The sequence below is a fragment of the Dreissena polymorpha genome, chromosome 16, assembly GCF_020536995.1.
Source record: "Dreissena polymorpha isolate Duluth1 chromosome 16, UMN_Dpol_1.0, whole genome shotgun sequence".
In the NCBI taxonomy this organism is placed as follows: domain Eukaryota; kingdom Metazoa; phylum Mollusca; class Bivalvia; order Myida; family Dreissenidae; genus Dreissena; species Dreissena polymorpha.
In genome coordinates this window covers 45,054,788-45,072,347 of record NC_068370.1, presented here as the reverse complement: position 1 = coordinate 45,072,347, position 17,560 = coordinate 45,054,788, and the positions used below count along the sequence as shown (strand labels likewise).

At 33.8% G+C, this 17,560-nt stretch overlaps 2 protein-coding genes across 2 annotated transcripts; both read right to left on the bottom strand.

Annotated features, from left to right (window-relative positions):
- Positions 1-9,470: 9,470 nt before the first annotated feature.
- LOC127862561 (interferon alpha-inducible protein 27-like protein 2B) lies at positions 9,471-13,559 on the bottom strand. Its single transcript, XM_052401739.1, has 3 exons — positions 13,433-13,559; positions 10,175-10,323; positions 9,471-9,836 (listed from the first exon to the last, which is right to left on the bottom strand). The coding sequence occupies exons 1-3, from the start codon at positions 13,515-13,517 to the stop codon at positions 9,684-9,686; spliced, it is 387 nt and encodes a 128-aa protein (XP_052257699.1). The 5' UTR covers positions 13,518-13,559; the 3' UTR covers positions 9,471-9,683.
- A 1,733-nt stretch (positions 13,560-15,292) lies between these two features.
- LOC127861805 (fibrinogen alpha-1 chain-like) lies at positions 15,293-17,161 on the bottom strand. The gene is made up of 3 exons (XM_052400484.1): positions 17,044-17,161; positions 15,793-16,127; positions 15,293-15,595 (listed from the first exon to the last, which is right to left on the bottom strand). The coding sequence occupies exons 1-3, from the start codon at positions 17,159-17,161 to the stop codon at positions 15,293-15,295; spliced, it is 756 nt and encodes a 251-aa protein (XP_052256444.1).
- Positions 17,162-17,560: the final 399 nt, after the last annotated feature.

Genomic DNA, 17,560 nt, shown 5'->3' with positions numbered 1-17,560 from the left:
GACAAATGCATTGGATTGTAATCTTTCCGTTGATGTTTGCAAACTGCACGATCAGACCTCATAAACACTCAAAAGAATAACTATGTAAGAAGCATTTCACCAATGTTTACAATCGTTGTCGAATCACATATACTTTATTATTGCGCATAAATAGTACGCTTACAGGCTGACAGAAAGATCTAGATTACTCCGTTCAATTCATCACGGTATACTATTCTATTGATAATATATAATAATACATCGCTTTAACAATCTAAAAGTAGTAATAATTCTTTTAAACGGAGTTTTTAAATAACGAAAGTGAAAACAACGGAAGTTGGTTGGATATTCTGTGAGATGCACTTCGGCTCCAGAAACCAATACAAATTAACTAAAAAGACGTGTGGGGGACAATTTTCAGCTGGAAACTATTTCAAATAGGGTAAGTGATGATATCTCTATGCGGTCATTTTTTGTTATTTAGTGCGATCTCTTGCTGATTAATGTTAATAGTTGTTTACAAGTTGCCACTAAACTGTCCAAAATAAGCATGTGTTATCTCAGGTATGTGTATACACATACCCGGTTTTCTCACCACTGCACGTGGTTTCGACCGATTTGTTTTGCACGTTTTTCTACGGATCACAGCGATGGCCACGCTTTCAAATGGGTAGAAGGAATCGAAAAAAAAAATCGTTTTGCCAATTTCTTTATATTCCTTTACAATTTTATATGTCGTCTGCAATCTATTTCAATTTGAGATGGTTTAAAATTTGCAATTTGGTTGAGAGGTAAATAACAAAATTGTTAAGCCTTTGAAATAGAATTGTGACTCTTATTATCCACCATACCTGGATTGTTAAAAAGTAGTTACGTTTGAATTATTTTTAGAACTATGTTTAGGATATTTATCCAAGAAAGGCAGTTGAATAAAAACTCATTTGTTGTTTTATGACAATAATTTTCTGTAAATGTTGCTAACTTGACCTTGTATATGTATATAGCTTTGTATTTATTCAACTTAAGGTAGTGCATATCATTCCTAACTTTAGATTGAGATTTTGTAAATTAGTGTAAAAAAGTATTGGTTTTAAACCAAAATACGAATAAAGGACATAAATATTGAATGTCAAAATGTGTTTATGTTATTCTATCCGTCTTTAGCTTTAAAATGATATATAGTTTGACCATATTGTACCACATTCAATGAAAAAAAACCAAAGCGAAGTTTTAATGAATTTTATCCCCCCCATGAACCTTAACAAGGCGATTCACGTGCCGTTCAAGCCCTGCTACGTGTTTTTCATATCCATGAACGGGTCCACGCACAGTTACTTCCCTTAGTCTTCGTTGAGTTCTTCTTAGTGAATTCAATGAAGTTATTATGAACTTGGCTAATAACTCCAGACTCAATCCACTTTTCAAATTATACCGTCTGCACTCTCTTGACAACAACTTTTATATTGGCAACGTCAATGAAGTTAAGGTTATAACTCAACACTTTCAAAATACTATGCTGTAAACGTAAGTGTCTTGTTCCTTCAACGTTCCTGCTGTATGCTTGAAATACTTCTGTGATAATATAATGTTTTGGTAGTATTACTTTTTAGAAAATTTAGTTGGAACGAAATAAGATAGACCTGTACGAAAGAAACATATATGAAAACAATGACTTATTCGACGATATATTTATAAGTAAATTCCAAAATAATTCCTCATTTCTTACTTTGCGCGGCTGCATTTTAGATTTGCATTAATCCACTGTTTAAACACATTTTAAATTGAAAACTGCCTATCCGAAGGTAAAGCCTCGTCATTTCTGACGATGATCGAGTGAGGCATATGTTAAACACAACCTTGAACTGTATGACGTCATATGAAATAATCGAATTATTTTGTCGATGTCGAAGACCTTTTGTTTTCAATGTTATTTTAATTTATTTCGGTATATGTGATTTGTTTATGCAATAATAGCGAAAATACAAATTTCATCGGACATGATCATTTGCGGGCGCTTTAAAAATCTGTTCCTGCCCTCGTGCGGCGAACTCGGGCAGAAACGGATTTTTCGAGCGCCCGCAGATGATCATGCCCTCGAAAACGTGTATTATCCCTATAATATTTATCGCTTTTTAATGTTGACTTTTGTGTTAATTTATTCACAGGCAATCGTTAAAGTCTTGTAAATTTTGACACGCGGTTAATATAAATAAGTTGAATCAAGTCTCTGATCATTAAAGAAAAGGGGAACGATGACTTGTACAATATCGTTACGCCTCTTGTAATCTATTATCACTTACCAGCACGTCGTGAACCTGAATCTTTTTGATTCACACAATTCCTAAAACAAGCACATGTTCCCACTTTATATTCTTTTTATTTTACATTGAATGCACAGCATGCACAGAAAGAGAACCCGGCGTTGTGTGAAATGGGTGTAATTCTATGTTCGGCCAGTACAGCTCCCGATCATTTTTCGCATGAAAGAATTATTATTAGATTAGATTATTAGCTACCCTGTCTGCTATAAAGTCACTCATGGTTTCTTGGTCTCGTATGCGGACAGTATTACTCATCATCCGAGTATACGAATAAAGAGGAATTTCTGGAGACACACCATTCCAATGCATACAAAAAGAAGAAAAAAACAAATCAGAATGAAATAATCAACTCATGATAAACGATGAGTGATGCTAATATTTGCAAGTAATGCACTAGTTACAATCCTAACTTTCTGTTGAATCTGACAGACGTAACGTTTCCAACTATTCTTGTATGCCGGTTGAGGACATCAAATCATGTGACCGGTGCTCATGCTTTACATGTGAAAGCGAGAAAACAAGAGGGTCTTAAATGCGCACTATCACTCGGCTTAATGGGGCCTGGACATTCTGACCAAGTTTTTAAATATGTGCCATGCAAAAGACAGGCAGCACAGATTATGCAAGCTAACAACCAGAATCAGTAAAATGCTGCTGTATACAACTGAAGTACTTCTCACAAAATACTCAACTCACTTCTGTAAACAAAACTCAATTATCCAGTAACTCTCAGGTAAGCAAAATATCACAATACAATAGTTAAATATGCAGTTTGGCAAACATAGAATACATTCAAAGTAAACTGAAAAGGTAAAGAAAAAAGTTTAAAAGACGAATAAAATAACACAGTATTATGCGTTTTTTTTCAAAATAACGAACTTCACACCATAATCATACATAATCTACAACATAATTTTAATTAAAAATAACGGTCAACACTGAAATTTAGGCAATTTGCTGGTGTGCTGGAAGGCGATCCAGGCGGAGGCGTTGCAAGAGCAGGCTCCCTCAGAGTTTCTCTGGACTTCCGTCCGCCGTTCCTGTCTCTCGCCCCTCCAAGCCACTTCGTTACAGCAGCCCCCATGTCTTTCACGGGATTCATGCGCAGACAGCCTGATACAAATGATTATAGTTTACATGGGAAATGTTTACAATTCAATATTGGTGATATTTCCATAAAACAGACATAACACAAGAGAAGATATTTATACCCAGAGTTTTACCATTGACTGTTTAATGAACAGTCATACTAAAATTAAAGTTATTTCTGTCTGCTTAGATTTGAATCTTTTAACTATTCTTGAATAAACATTCGGGGTAGAAAGAATACTTTATTGATTTTTCTTAAATGAATTAAATAAACCATTTAAGCACCTTATCTTTTACACTTGAATTCAAGGACGAGTTCTATTTAAATGTAAAAAAGTGCATTTAAATTGCTAAACATATACAGAAAAGTTAGTTTCAAGCTATATGCTTCTAAATTAATATGTAATTAAACAGGTATAACTGCAGGTCTTTTTTCAACTGATTTTATCGCCGTTATTCGGAAATAGTCCCGATGGTAAAACATACCTTTTTTCAAATCAATTACAAATATTCTGAATAGACAATTCAGTTTTTGAAGTTTAGAAATGATGAGATTGTTAGTGTAGAAAAAGGACTGGTAGGTTGAAATAACCATTTTACCAATTGGTTTTCATGTATATCATTCTATTTTCAAAGATTTACCAAGTATTCATTATTTCTATTCATTATTCTTATACACTTATGTACTTTTTCCCCATTTCGGGACTAATGTGACGCTTGAATTCCCAATTTCAAGGGTATAGGTCATGTTCGCAAAGTTGTGAAAAAAGCCCTGACCTGAAAAACTCACCATCTGAGATTTTATTCCATCAGTTTATGGAAATGGCCTACATGAAAAAGGGGGCATTAACTAATCACCAATATTGCGCATAAATATTTTTTACAGTGAAATAGCCCAATAGCTTAGTATCTAACATTTGTAAGATACCGCTGTCAACATGTAAGACCCAACGATAACTGCAATTCTGACCTATCAACCGCTGAAGGGCACCCCGCAGCTACAATTGGTTCTTGAATCAAGTTAAATCACTTTTAACTTACGAAAAATAATGCCTGTGATGTTGAGGCCCTAAAACTTTATTTTCCCCTTTAGGCCCTACACATTGTGTTGCTTGGCTAGGCTGTTGTCAATCAAGGTTCTCATTGTACGACCAACAGTGTCCTGTACATCTCGGCCACCTAACTCAGCAATACATTTCACCTACAAAAAATGAAGTGTAATGACACTATTTTCTAGTCAGAAGTTAGTAGCACAACAGTGTATGTATAATTATACCCTGTTTTGTCAAATTAGTGAGCATTTCAATCATATTTATTCTCATTTCAGTGATATACTATATTTTTTATCTATATTATTACTATTCAATCAGGGATGCACGTTATCTGGATACATGTAGATGAAAACCTTAAGCAAAACATTATAATATAATATAATTATGTATCATTTACAGACATACTTTCAACAGATGAAGACGTTGTTTCATCATCCTATGTCTCCAGTGCCTCCAAGTCTTCAAGGGGAAGACGATTCCCATCTGAGAGGTCAATGGGCACAGCCGCCTCTACCCCACCTAAGCCCTGGGCAATGAGGCATTTTAGAAGTATTTTGTTAGCTTTCAGAGTGACATTCATTGAATCCAACAATGTTAAAATTCTTGTGGCACGTGCTGTAAAACAAAGATAATTCTTTATTCATTTAAGAAGAAAATTGAAATATGTTTATATCAATTAAAAACAAATTTATAATACCAATAGTTGGTTCATATACAAAATTCAGTTTCATAATACCTAGATCACAAGTCAAGTAGATGAATGAGAAAACAATTAACTTACAATTACCTGATCAACTAACCAGGCATTAATAAAGCATAAACCTTTATATCTGTTTTTGTAAATCATTCAAAATTGTTCCTCTGATTATGTGCCAGAAGGTATGGTGAAGGTTGGAATTGGTAATTGGGATTTTGTAAGGACAGAACTGGTTAAATATTGCGTTGTAGAATAAGTTAACTGGTGTAGACATACCATCCAAAATTTACAAAATTCATTTGTTTGCCGGGCTGTATTTTGTAAATTCTGATTAATGAAATACATATATACTAAAATGATAATACACCACTTTCAACTTCAACCATTTCATACCCCTGGGTCAGTGTTTAATAGTGTCATTGGAACTTTAGGCAACAACGGGTGATACATGCGAAGTAAAGAAAATAGCTCCCGTAAATCAGTATGTGCTAATCTGTTAGAGGTTGCCCAAGTTTGTAGTTCACCTTCCAAAGAATGATCAATATCTACTTTTTCATCAATGTCACTATCTGAAAATTACGGAGGTTTTTCCGTAAAAGTGTTTACATCAACATGAGAAGGTATTGATTTTGGTGATCATCTTGAAGAAAATATAAATAACGTGCATCGTCAACTGAAAGCTGTGTTTCTTCATGTTGCGCTGTAGAGTCTGTTAATTCGGACCAATTGGAATTATAATCTCGTAAATGTTTGACAAAAGTTTAAGGCATTTCATCCGAATCACTATATTGGTAGATAGCAGATATATGACCTTCGACATAAGAGCAAACCTTTCTGTGCGAATACCAATAATCAGCTTTCCGCCATTGCGAAGCAATTTTGAAATTATTGAATGAAAAATTATATCGCGAAAATATGTGACATATAGTGTATGATAAACATTTCAACGCTCTAACAATTGCAATTACAACGGAACAGGAATTTAGAAATTCATTTTTCGAAAATACAGAGATGATGCCAGAAATTCGTTAAAAAAATAACTTGTAAATAAATTCTTTCAAAAAGCATACCATTTTCCGCAATTTCACTGCCAATGTTTTCCCCGAAAGCCTTCCAATTTCCAATAATGAGCGCTCTGGTCGACATTGTTTTAAATAACTAACGTTGTTTTTTTTAATGTCCATTTCATTATTTTAAATAATCATAAAATACTTCTTTTAATGCAATCGAGACACCAGAAAAAGCTTTTTATTAAAGAAAGTAAACACATGCTTAATTACGTTCCTTACAGTACTGCACGTGTAATATAATATGTGTCCGAAATGGGCACCATATGGACACTCACTATAATTTGGGTAGTTTTATTGGACATATAAAGCGTGTGTTTTGGGGGTTTTGTTTATCAAAATATTACATAATGGGCCAAAATGGGTTCCTAATTGGCACATATATATGGGCATGTTTGCATTGGGTCCCATATTGTAACTGTATGGGCAAACTCACATGGGCCTTCCCAGATTTAGCTCATATGGGACCCATATATTCATGTTTGCTGGGTAGTTATTCGATATTCCAACAATTTTCATTTCATATGATGGTGATTGCAAATTTTATTTTATATTAACTGGTTTTCATTATACCATTTTCATCATATTTTAATGCTTTCATAACGTCAAAAAGAGACATATTGTTATTTTGAATGAGTTATCTTTATAACATAAATATGAGGATAAACAGTTTGTAGCGAAACAAAGAAAATTACCAACCAAAAGAAATCAAGTATTATATTAACTATTAGTATACTAAATATTATACACATTGAAAAATTATAAACAATAGAAATTCAATGTTATAAGCGGGTCACGAAATTGGAAAATTCCTACTATATGTTTTGGAGCGGTGTCAATATTGAATCAATCTCGATCTAATTATGGTGTGTCTAAGCTAATTAATAATACATGTTTTAGAGCGATGCCAGATGATAAAACAGATGGTATCTTACAAATAACATCAAACTAGACGAGTATAACACACCAAATTACTCATTGCTTATCTCGCTAATTAGACATGTCTGCGGACAGCCCATTGATTGTTGTATGATTTCATGTAAAAAGCGGATTGCTATCCTTATTCGTCTGTCGCATATATCATATTACTTCGCTACCTTTGGGCACGAGGTTTTGCACAAAATCCCGTAGGAAATTGTACACGTCATCATTTGGTGTTCAATTCTATATCAATACACGGTTCTTGAGTAGAGGAGGAAAATCACGCATACGACTGGACATTACGGTCATACAATTTGTTATATTCATGGGGCCAACAGGCAATTACATTAAACTTATAGTTTATAATATTTTACGAACATTGAAAAACTTTGTGTTGGAATTAAATAAATAGAAATAAACCGTTATGGACATTGAAAAGGACTTGTGTATGTTTATTATTGAGTTTAAAAGACTACGTAACGCAGTGCACATACATCTCCACCTGGACACGTATTCACCAAACAATTCTTACACTTAAGTCTAAAAATAAAAAATATTTGTGAAATTGATTTATGTCATAATTGCTTGAATTTTGGCACTTAACACCTCTATCAATGGCATTCTTCAATTAGAACAGTGTGTTAATGACACTGGCATAATTACCAGTGGAGGCATCTATTTATTCAAACACTGAACGCATTTTTGTCGGTATTAAGTCTATTCTTTATTCTCAAGTCTAAGAATGGGTTGGTGAATACGGGGCCCTGTGCCTCAAGACACACTCTCAATAATCTTAATGGATTGTGTTCATTTCAAACTTGAAATTAAAAAAACTATAAACATAATTTTGTTAAACGAGTTGCGTCTAAGATTATACAATAGCGAACAATTCAGCGCCTTCAGCGCTTTGAGGCATTTGATTATGTATTGCATTGATTTGAGTACTTGGAAAGCTACTACATATCTGTGTTTTTATTTGTAAGTTTTTACAGAAGGACGTGTTGGACACGTTTGTTTCGATTAAACATATTTCGTTTTCCGATTTATTCAAAGAAAATGTTAAATTATGCCCGATGTAAAGCTAGTGATTATTATTTTGCCTTAGGCCACTCCAAATTGATCTGTTGGTCGTCGGATTTGCCGCACCTATTTATTTCAAAATGGAAAAAAAAATTGTTTTACCGCTCGCACTCATTGTGTTTCCTTCTGTAACGATAGCGCATGTTGTTTTTAAATTTGTGAAAAAACAAAACAAAAAAAAACGCGATCTAATAGAAACGATTTTGACGCTGCATACGAATGCCAAATATAGTGTTTCGTACCCCTTTTAATCGATAACTGCAGACGCTAAAACATTCGATCGAGACGACCAGTTCATGTTTCGCTATCGTGACCGTTCTAACAAATTGCGGTGAAAAGTTGCTGCAGCCAATATAAACACAACTTCTACGTTCTGTGACTTATTTGAATGTGTTTGTTTACGTTCGATCAATTTCAAACCACATCGGGAAACATGACGTAAGCTTTTTTTAAATACTTTTTCTTCATTAACTGGGCATATGGACGGTATTTCCCTAAATGCAGACAAATTTTTCCTATAACACAATTTTAAGTGAACAAAAAATAAACATAAAATCATTAAATGCTGGTTCTAAAAGTTTCAAAGGGACAATGTTTTATAATTTTTAAAATACATGGTTGACGGAACAAGTTTAACATCTAGGTCCGTGTATTTCAGAAACATCAAATAAGTTCTTTGTAGTGTATAAATTTATTTCAGACAAATACAATACCGCACTAGCCATCGATATGCCCTTTTTAAAATAAGGTAGCGACAATGGATTATATGCTTGGCCTTTGTCCGACTGTCTGTCATTATCATTTTGATGATTGTCCCTCGTAAAGTGCAGCATGGTATACCTTTTCACAGCTTTCACTGTTTAAAACTTAAAACAAATATGAGCAGCAGTAGGTAGACATGTGTCCCTCACTTCAATGATATGGTTACATGTATATTTCGTGGTCAAAGGTCATATACAACTTACTCCTATAAATATGTGGTCGATATATATTCTTTGTATAAGAATTGATTTGAATATTTGAATAAAAAATATAACTGTTTAAACTTGTATCTCTTGATAATGCAAATTTTTTCTATCAAAATGTGATTTTTTTATTCTTCGCTCTTCGCTCGCTCTATAATTTTCCTGTTTTCAAAAAAAATTTTTTTTTCGCTCGCCTCTTCAACTTTTTTTCAAAAATCCGTAGACTAACATATCAATTTGGAGTGACCTTATCTTCAAGAAAGTTCACATGCAAACTGCACACGTTTAACTCAAGAAGTTGTTTGTTCGTCATGCTTTATTTGTATGTACATTTCAAGCCAAGCGTAGATTTTAAAACATCGCGTGTAAATATTTGACAACTCATGCTTTATTGAACTATGTAAAACTAAATTTGTTATTTATTTAAGAGTATGTGATTGTATCAATGAATTCATTAACATTTATAAAGCATACATGTTCTTTTTATCAAGGAGTTCAACGTTTGTACACAATTATTCCCCCAAGATGTTGGATGCGACTTTCGACGTTACATATCCAGTAGCCGACCCTGTGCCCAATAGGACGGCATTCCCTGCGATCCCGAATCCTGCTGCGCCTACGCTCTGTCCAATGGCGAACCAACTTCCTGCTGCGACTGCTGGGCCCTGAAATCGAATTTTTAGAGTAAAACACGTCTACTTGAGCAATTACAATTATTTCATGGTTTGCATAACAAACCCGATATACATCAGCAGCATTTTCCAATATATGACATAAACAATAATAACATTGTCTGTTTGAATTTGCATTATGTGATTGTTAAATATGATATAATACTTTTGATGTTACAATGGTACTTTGTATTTTATTTTGTGTAGCATTGTTTAGTATAATAATTGTCTGTGGAATTAAGCTTGGTTCGTACCGTTGTGGACCTTGCACTATGAAATGGTTCATGTATATCCTGTGCAAGATAAAACTGTGTCAATAGTCGGAACCAAACCTGAAGGGAAGCGGCTAAGGACCCAGCCACAACACCAGCGGATCCAAAACCAACAGCTGATACTACGAGTGGAGCGGCTACAATAGCAGTGGCGCCACCTACGACAGTCAATGCTGCTGTGGCTGCATTTGTCCACGTCAGCCATGAGTCTGCAACGTTGAATTGCATGAGTGATATCAACATTATTGTGCTTGTTTCCAATGTGGTAACAGTCATATGCCAAATATGTACACATGTGTAGTGTGTCCTTTTCAAAGTGATAACGGGAGTTTTACTATATTTTAAAAACCAGTAGTCAAATACATACTGGTCAGAAACTTTGAGATTGCAAACTAAATATTGCAGTGGACATTGTTTAAGCATTGCTCATTTTACTTTTTTTGGTTTTAAGTTAAAAGTAGAAGTAGTAACACACTCAAAAAAGTTGTATTGCTTGATTTTATTTATAATGATGTTAGCAAACAGTTTCCAAACATTCATACACAATAATTACATATACATGTTAAATCTAATACTTGAAATTAGATCTACAGGAACAATGTTACATTAAAGTGTGTCAATAACCACAAATTATAATAAAAAACAATTAACTGGTAATATATTTTGCCATAAACACATTCTCGAACATGTATATTGCTGTACTGCTGAGGGTGATGGGAAATTGGGTAATATCTTTTAACTGTTATAGTTTCTTTTTTTTCTTTTTTTATTTTATTGATAGTTATTAAGAAACACTTTGATTTTGATTTATTGCATGAAAACAGCAACAACAACAAAAAGTGACCCCAGAGGCGGATTCGATTTGTACTGGTGTATGATTTGAACACACTTAGTAGAGGACCGACATACGATGGTGCACACTAAATATTAAATCCATCTGTTTTCAGATTTGTTTAAAGTGAATAATTATATTAGTCCATATAAATCATGCGATTCAAGTGCCTTAGTTTATACCACATGGTTATTATTTGAAAAAAACTTGAGTTACATTTGTAGTAAAGAAAAAATATGTAACACTTAATGTCAAACCCCTAAACCCTCCTGTTTCAGATAATTAGACTTTTAAACTTATTTTTCTATATGTACTATACAAGTCTTTTGAAATCATTTAGCCCTGGGGCGGGGTCAGTTTTGATAGTATGTGCATTATTTTAACAAACTTAGCAGGGGACCACTATTAGACTTGACATGCCAAATAAAACACATCTAGGATTCGATCTCCGTTCCCGGTAGCACATGATTTTGGTTAGTTGTCATCATATCTAACAGGCGGAGATGCCTCCGGGTTCTCCGGCTCTCCCGAATCCCCCCCCCCCCAAATTCGCCCTTAACACAAGACCACATCAGAAGTTAATGGAAATGGCAACTTTTGTTCAAAATTTGTTCCAAAGCAAGTTTATTAAGTTAATAGGCCAGAAGTGTTAGACCTTAATCCGGATTCACACATGATGCAGCCAAATGATGGAAGGACTTCATAAACTTCGAAATAATCCACAAACAGACAACATATGTCATGGCCTTGATGTTCCAGGGAAGAATTCTTTTAGGGTTTTAACTAGGTACAAATACGGAAAACAAGTAACCCCGGGTTGACCCCATATTCATGATTTGAACAGACTTGGTAGCGGACTATCATGCAATGTTTAACACTGAATATCAAACCCCTGACCCTCGAGATTTTAGAGAAGACTGTAAAGATTATTAAATATGTAAATATACATACATATATGGAATAAAGAAATTTCAAATTCCTAACTGATTACAATAATCGTACTTAAAATTTGATTCCGTTTCAATTATGGGGCTATTTTGTATGAATGTTTTGAGTGTAAAACAGGGAATGAAAGCACTTCAATGGGTTAAAATGAAATCGCGTAAACAAACGATTGCACAAAAAATATATAAGGCAGTGTCTTAAAACATATGTCACGTTGATAATTAAGTTATAATCGGTATAACCCTATCCAACCATTCTGAAATATCACATTGATACTTTTTTAGAATATATAGTATGAACACAGTTGAATACAAAGGCATGTGGTTATTTAACCGAGACCATTTCACAAAAAAGAATTCACAACCGATGGTTTTTTCATTGTTGGATTATTTAAAGGTATTTGAGTTGTACATTGTATATACCGGTAGATAACAAAAAATTGTATTATAATTGAACCACATAATAGTTTGAGGTTTGTAATTTTCGCTCAACTGGTAAAATAATTTTATCAACTTAAAGGATCGAATAAGTTAATAATTTAATAACTAGATAATCATATTATAGACCAAACAAAGATAATTCGTCGAATCAATAGAGGGTATTTTGAATGCATTGTACACGCTTTGAAGCAATTGGTAGCAAAGCTTGGTCATTAACGTTACAAATTTGATGTATGTTGAGTTATGTTGACTTACTAGTCAGGATTTTGTTGCGACAAAGTGACGCAATGAATTCAATATGCGTGGGTTAAAACAAATGAATTTCGATTCTCTTGTGTCGAAATGCCCGAATGTGCCTCTAGTGAACTCTCTGTGAGCATATTAAACTTGTTCACACCAAACCATCGCATTGACACTGTTCTAAATTGCATGTATCAAACATACAATAAGGCTTTGTAAATAGAGTCCATGGAAATTTTAAATGCTGCATCTCGACCAGACTGATGCTCACAGAGATAGAGGGAGAATCTTGATTCTCAGCGTGCCTCCAATAACACAACAATGTACGAAATTAGTCATATAAATGCAGGTTTATAACAACATTTGAAGATCCGCATTTTGTCAACAGTATATTTTTCAAAATCTGAAAAACTCATAGCTGCATTATAAAAGTACAATGTAAAATAAGCAACACTATCATTATAACCTCAGATAAAAAGTGGGTTTAAGTATAGCAATTAAGGTTTAATAATAAACTGCACACTCTAAATAAAAGTTTTGTGCTTCAAATTTAAGCATTTTAATTTGAGAACTTGTAAAATCGATCTTAATGTGTACACAAGGTACAGATAGATTTTTAGAGCAAAATGTTTTGATCTTTACCACTAAATAAACACAACTGCTTCTTTGCCGAGCTGAAAGTTTGATGCTTTAAATGCATCTATCTTTGTATTTAAAATACATAAATTTCAGTAAAAGAAAGAATAAGTTTAACAGATCAATTTCATTATGCTTCTTAATTAGCACTGAATATCGATGAAAACGACATTTCTGCACGGATTATATAATAAATTGATAACCCCTTTAAGTAAAAAATATTACCTGATTTATTGTCACAACTCGCATTCACACCATTCATCAACAGAAACACAAATAATACAGTGTACATATTTCTTTCTTGAAACATGTTGTATTGTATATGCTACGTTTCCAATCTGAAAGCTTGTGCAGGTGCGCGTTTAACAGGAAGCTTCGGTCTCCAATGTTACTTGAGGTTATACACCAATAAAAACATAGTGCGTCGTATATACCTCACTTTTTTAAGTTTTAACCGAAGTTATCTGACTATTCTTTATCATTTTTGTAGATCCATACTGTAAACAATTTGAATCTTACATTGTTAATATTTTTATTGTAAGTATTTTTCATTCAGACGATTAATTGTGATATTGCCTGGTCTGGTTGACAATGGTAGTCAATGGCCTTTTAAATTGCGTTGTTCAATGGTACGTTTAATAATATTTTATGCCACAATCCTATATCAACTGGCCGTATTTATATTTGTATGTTCAATTCATTGATTTCGGTTTGTTTTTACTTAAATTGATCATTCAAAAAGAAAATTACCAGATGAAAAAATTCGCCTGAAACTTGAATAATGCAAACTAATGATGCAACAAATAAATCAGTTACACTTATGGGAAAAATCTGACACTTACAAATTGAATTGTTTATGGATTTAATTGTTCTAAAAACGTTTCTAGAGTTCTAGATACTGAACAGTAAAACAACACACACACGATGATTCACGACGATAGTTATAAACCTGGTAATAAAACAAGTAATAAATCAATAAACAATTCATGTGTTGTTTCACAGGAGTATATGCTTTGATTATAGCTGTATTCGGGGTCTCAACAATTTTCGAAAAAGCTTTTTAATCGTCCTGTGCAAACAAAGATGATAAATATCACGAACCAATCGTAGTTTGATATAATAATAAAGGTATTTAATTGTGAATTTCTAATGTAATATCTTAGCTAACACGTTTAAAATCAATTATGTAGTGTCTACGGAACCAGACTGAAAATACTGATCCCTTATACATTTTGACACTAAAACGAGTTACTCGGGTCTGCTGTGTTATTATCTAGAGTATGAGCACCATATAGTCATAGGGAGTTTGGATTGTCTATCCCATGTTTGTTGATTAAGAACCGATACTTAAGCCTCTGGTAAACATTTAAATGTTTTGTGGCGGATACACAAAGTGTGCGAATACTGCAAAAACTCATCGATTTTAACCCATTTAATAATATATCATATGTATTATGTTGGGGCCGAATTGTTTAACGAGTATGTAAACCATATACACCAACCATATCGCAAACGATCCGAAGAAAAAGTTTCTGTTCGACAAAACGTGATGTGTGACGTGAATGCTATCTGTGTAAATGTTGCAAGGCTTTCGACTAAGCTTAATTGCTCCACTGAACGCTAGTTGTTGCTCGGTAAGATTATATATCAGGCTCCGCCAACTTTCTATTTGCTCTGATAACTCAGGCATTTCATTCGCCAAAATAATTAAACATCTCTTATTAAGTATATTTATTGATCATTTGAAATAACACAGTTCTGTAAGTTCAACACACAAATGTAAATTATACATATACAAATGGTGAACAAAATACATCGATATGATAAATAAAACAAGTATTATACGCAAGTAGAAAGAAATACAAATAAAGGAATACACATGTTGAAAATAGAAAAGAATAAATACAGTTTACATATTGTACATGAGAAATTATTCAAATGTCCAGTGAAGTGATAATATTTAAATAAAAGTATATGTTTAGTCGAAATCGCTTTTTTTCCTGAAGTCACATTGTAAGAACAAACATGCCTTTGTCAGACATGTTAATGAGAAAAATATAGAAATATTATTTCAGTTACTTAAGTTTATTTCTTTTTGCCTGCCCAGGGTGGAAGGTTAAGTCCGAAAGGGGAACCAAAACTTGTAGTTGATGACGGAAGCCCGTTATTGATGCTCTGGATCCCACTCTGAAACCCGCGCTGCAGGGAACCATCAATGGATTGCCAACCAGTCTGGTCTGTACCAGATCGGAATCCGTTGTTGAAACCCGTCTGCTGGTTCCACGTACCCTGGTTTCCGGCAGCAGCCTGGTTCCTCAACGATGAGTCTATTGTTAATTGTCTGTACATTCCCCATGGATTGCTGTTTCCGGTTGTCATTCCGGTACCCTGCAATATAATAAGTAAGTGAATAAATAGTAATAACAAGGTATTGCAGGTTTTTTGTATAATAGATTTTATGAAAAATGTGGCAGACATTTAAGCAAAATATGTTGTTTTATTACAGACTATTGTGCTTGATATTTTATTATGTTCCTGAATAAAAGATAAACTATACTTAATTCTTTTTGTTGACGAAAACTTACAAAGTTATCGGTGTTTGTTAAGGTCGTGTCCTGTTGACCATTGATTTCCCATGAATTCGGCCGAAATTGAGACTGGTCCGTCCATTGTCCGTTTTGACCAGAAAATGCCCATTGCCCATTCTGTCCATTGGGTGACCATATTCCATTCTGACCATTTACTGGCCACTGACTATTAAAGCCGTTTTGGTCACTTGAAAACCATTGTCCGTTCTGTCCGAACTGACCATTAAGTGGCCATGTTCCGGTCTGGTCACTGGTGCTCCACTGCTGACCCCAGGCCGGACCTGTAGACCACGTCTGACCACTAATCATTCCTACCGGATAGAACGGGCTTCCTGATGAAATGAAACATTTAGTACACTTAATCATTTATCGATATTTTATATTCACGTATCAAAATAAGGAAACTCTTTTGATTATTTTATACTGTTATTTTGCCTTTGGGAAGAGCGATATTTTAATGTACATGTAAATAAGAGCAAAATATTTGTGTCTGCTTTCCTTAAAATATATAACTTCTTATTTTAGTCAATTTTTTACTTAACATTCTATTGATTCGCTCCTAAATGTCTACATAATAGTATTGAAAGACATATATTTAAAACGGCAAATCAAGTGTAGATAACAACAAAAATCTCTACATTCAACATGTTTCAAATTGTAACACAACCGATACAACCATTGAACATTAATTGTTTTCAATGCATGGAGCTGACTTTCGTGCAGTTAAAGAAAATATAATGATTTATTTTTGAGATGAAAAAAAAACACTCTAACAATGTATGCACTTCAACCCATATAATTTAATACTTTACAATTTGCGACAAATAGTACACTTATTTTCCTCCTAACAATTTTAAACAACGCTACAAGGCATTTTTTATTTACTATAAATGAGCATCGCTGTGTGAAAACGGGGCTTAATGCAGTGCGTAACGTGTCTTAAACTATTAGTCTTGGAAGTCCCTACAGGCTGATCAGTGACGAAATTTTACACGTTCACTGGCTTCTCGCTAAGAGGAGACTTACTTTAAACAATACATGCGGAAAGTGTCGTCCCTGACAAGTGCAAAGAATTGTATATTATTGTATACAATTTACGGCTTATTGAAATAAGCAAGTAGTTGTCGTCTGATGTGTTTTTTTTTAACCAATTGACATTCCGCTATCAAAGATTTTTACACACCCAAACTCCAAATCGTATTTAATTGCAAGTTAACAACGATACATCGACTCAATATTTCACTTTACCGTAAATATTTTCACTTGTCCAAGCGCCTCCTTGATGCCAAGGGGCAGGAATGGCTGGAAAGAGGGGCACGTGTGTGCCCGGAAACATAGGGGGTGAGTGCGGGATCAAAGGCATCATATTTGGTTGACCTTGGCCCTGTGTAATGGCGCACAAAGCTAGAAGGGCTGTTAGAAGTATAATCTGCTGCATTTTTTTCTGTTGTTTAAAACCTTGCCTGAAAAATAAAGATACATTATTAGATACAGTTAGAAGTAAACAGTGTACCTGGTCGCGAATATTGCTCCCTCAAGTTGGTTTATCTATAACATAGAATAATATGTAATAATTGGGTTTGCCTTTCGATTACTAACAAATGGAATCAAACACTCGAATGTTTAATTGCTATACAAAAAGTAAATATTAAAACAATGTTAGTAAATTCAAATCAAAGGTGGCGTCTTATCTGTGTATTGCATAATTATTTTATGCATAATGTTGTTATAGTTGTAAATTTCATATTTGTTAAAGGATTTTCAA

Coding starts and splice junctions, on each gene's coding strand:
- LOC127862561 (XM_052401739.1), bottom strand. CDS start 13,517: ATGTTTCAAGAAAGAAATATGTACACTGTATTATTTGTGTTTCTGTTG. Junction 10,324..13,432: donor GAGTTGTGACAATAAATCAG/GTAATATTTTTT, acceptor TCAACGTTGCAG/ACTCATGGCTGACGTGGACA. Junction 9,837..10,174: donor CCTTAGCCGCTTCCCTTCAG/GTTTGGTTCCGA, acceptor ATTCGATTTCAG/GGCCCAGCAGTCGCAGCAGG.
- LOC127861805 (XM_052400484.1), bottom strand. CDS start 17,161: ATGATGCCTTTGATCCCGCACTCACCCCCTATGTTTCCGGGCACACAC. Junction 16,128..17,043: donor GACAAGTGAAAATATTTACG/GTAAAGTGAAAT, acceptor TCATTTCATCAG/GAAGCCCGTTCTATCCGGTA. Junction 15,596..15,792: donor TAACAAACACCGATAACTTT/GTAAGTTTTCGT, acceptor ATTATATTGCAG/GGTACCGGAATGACAACCGG.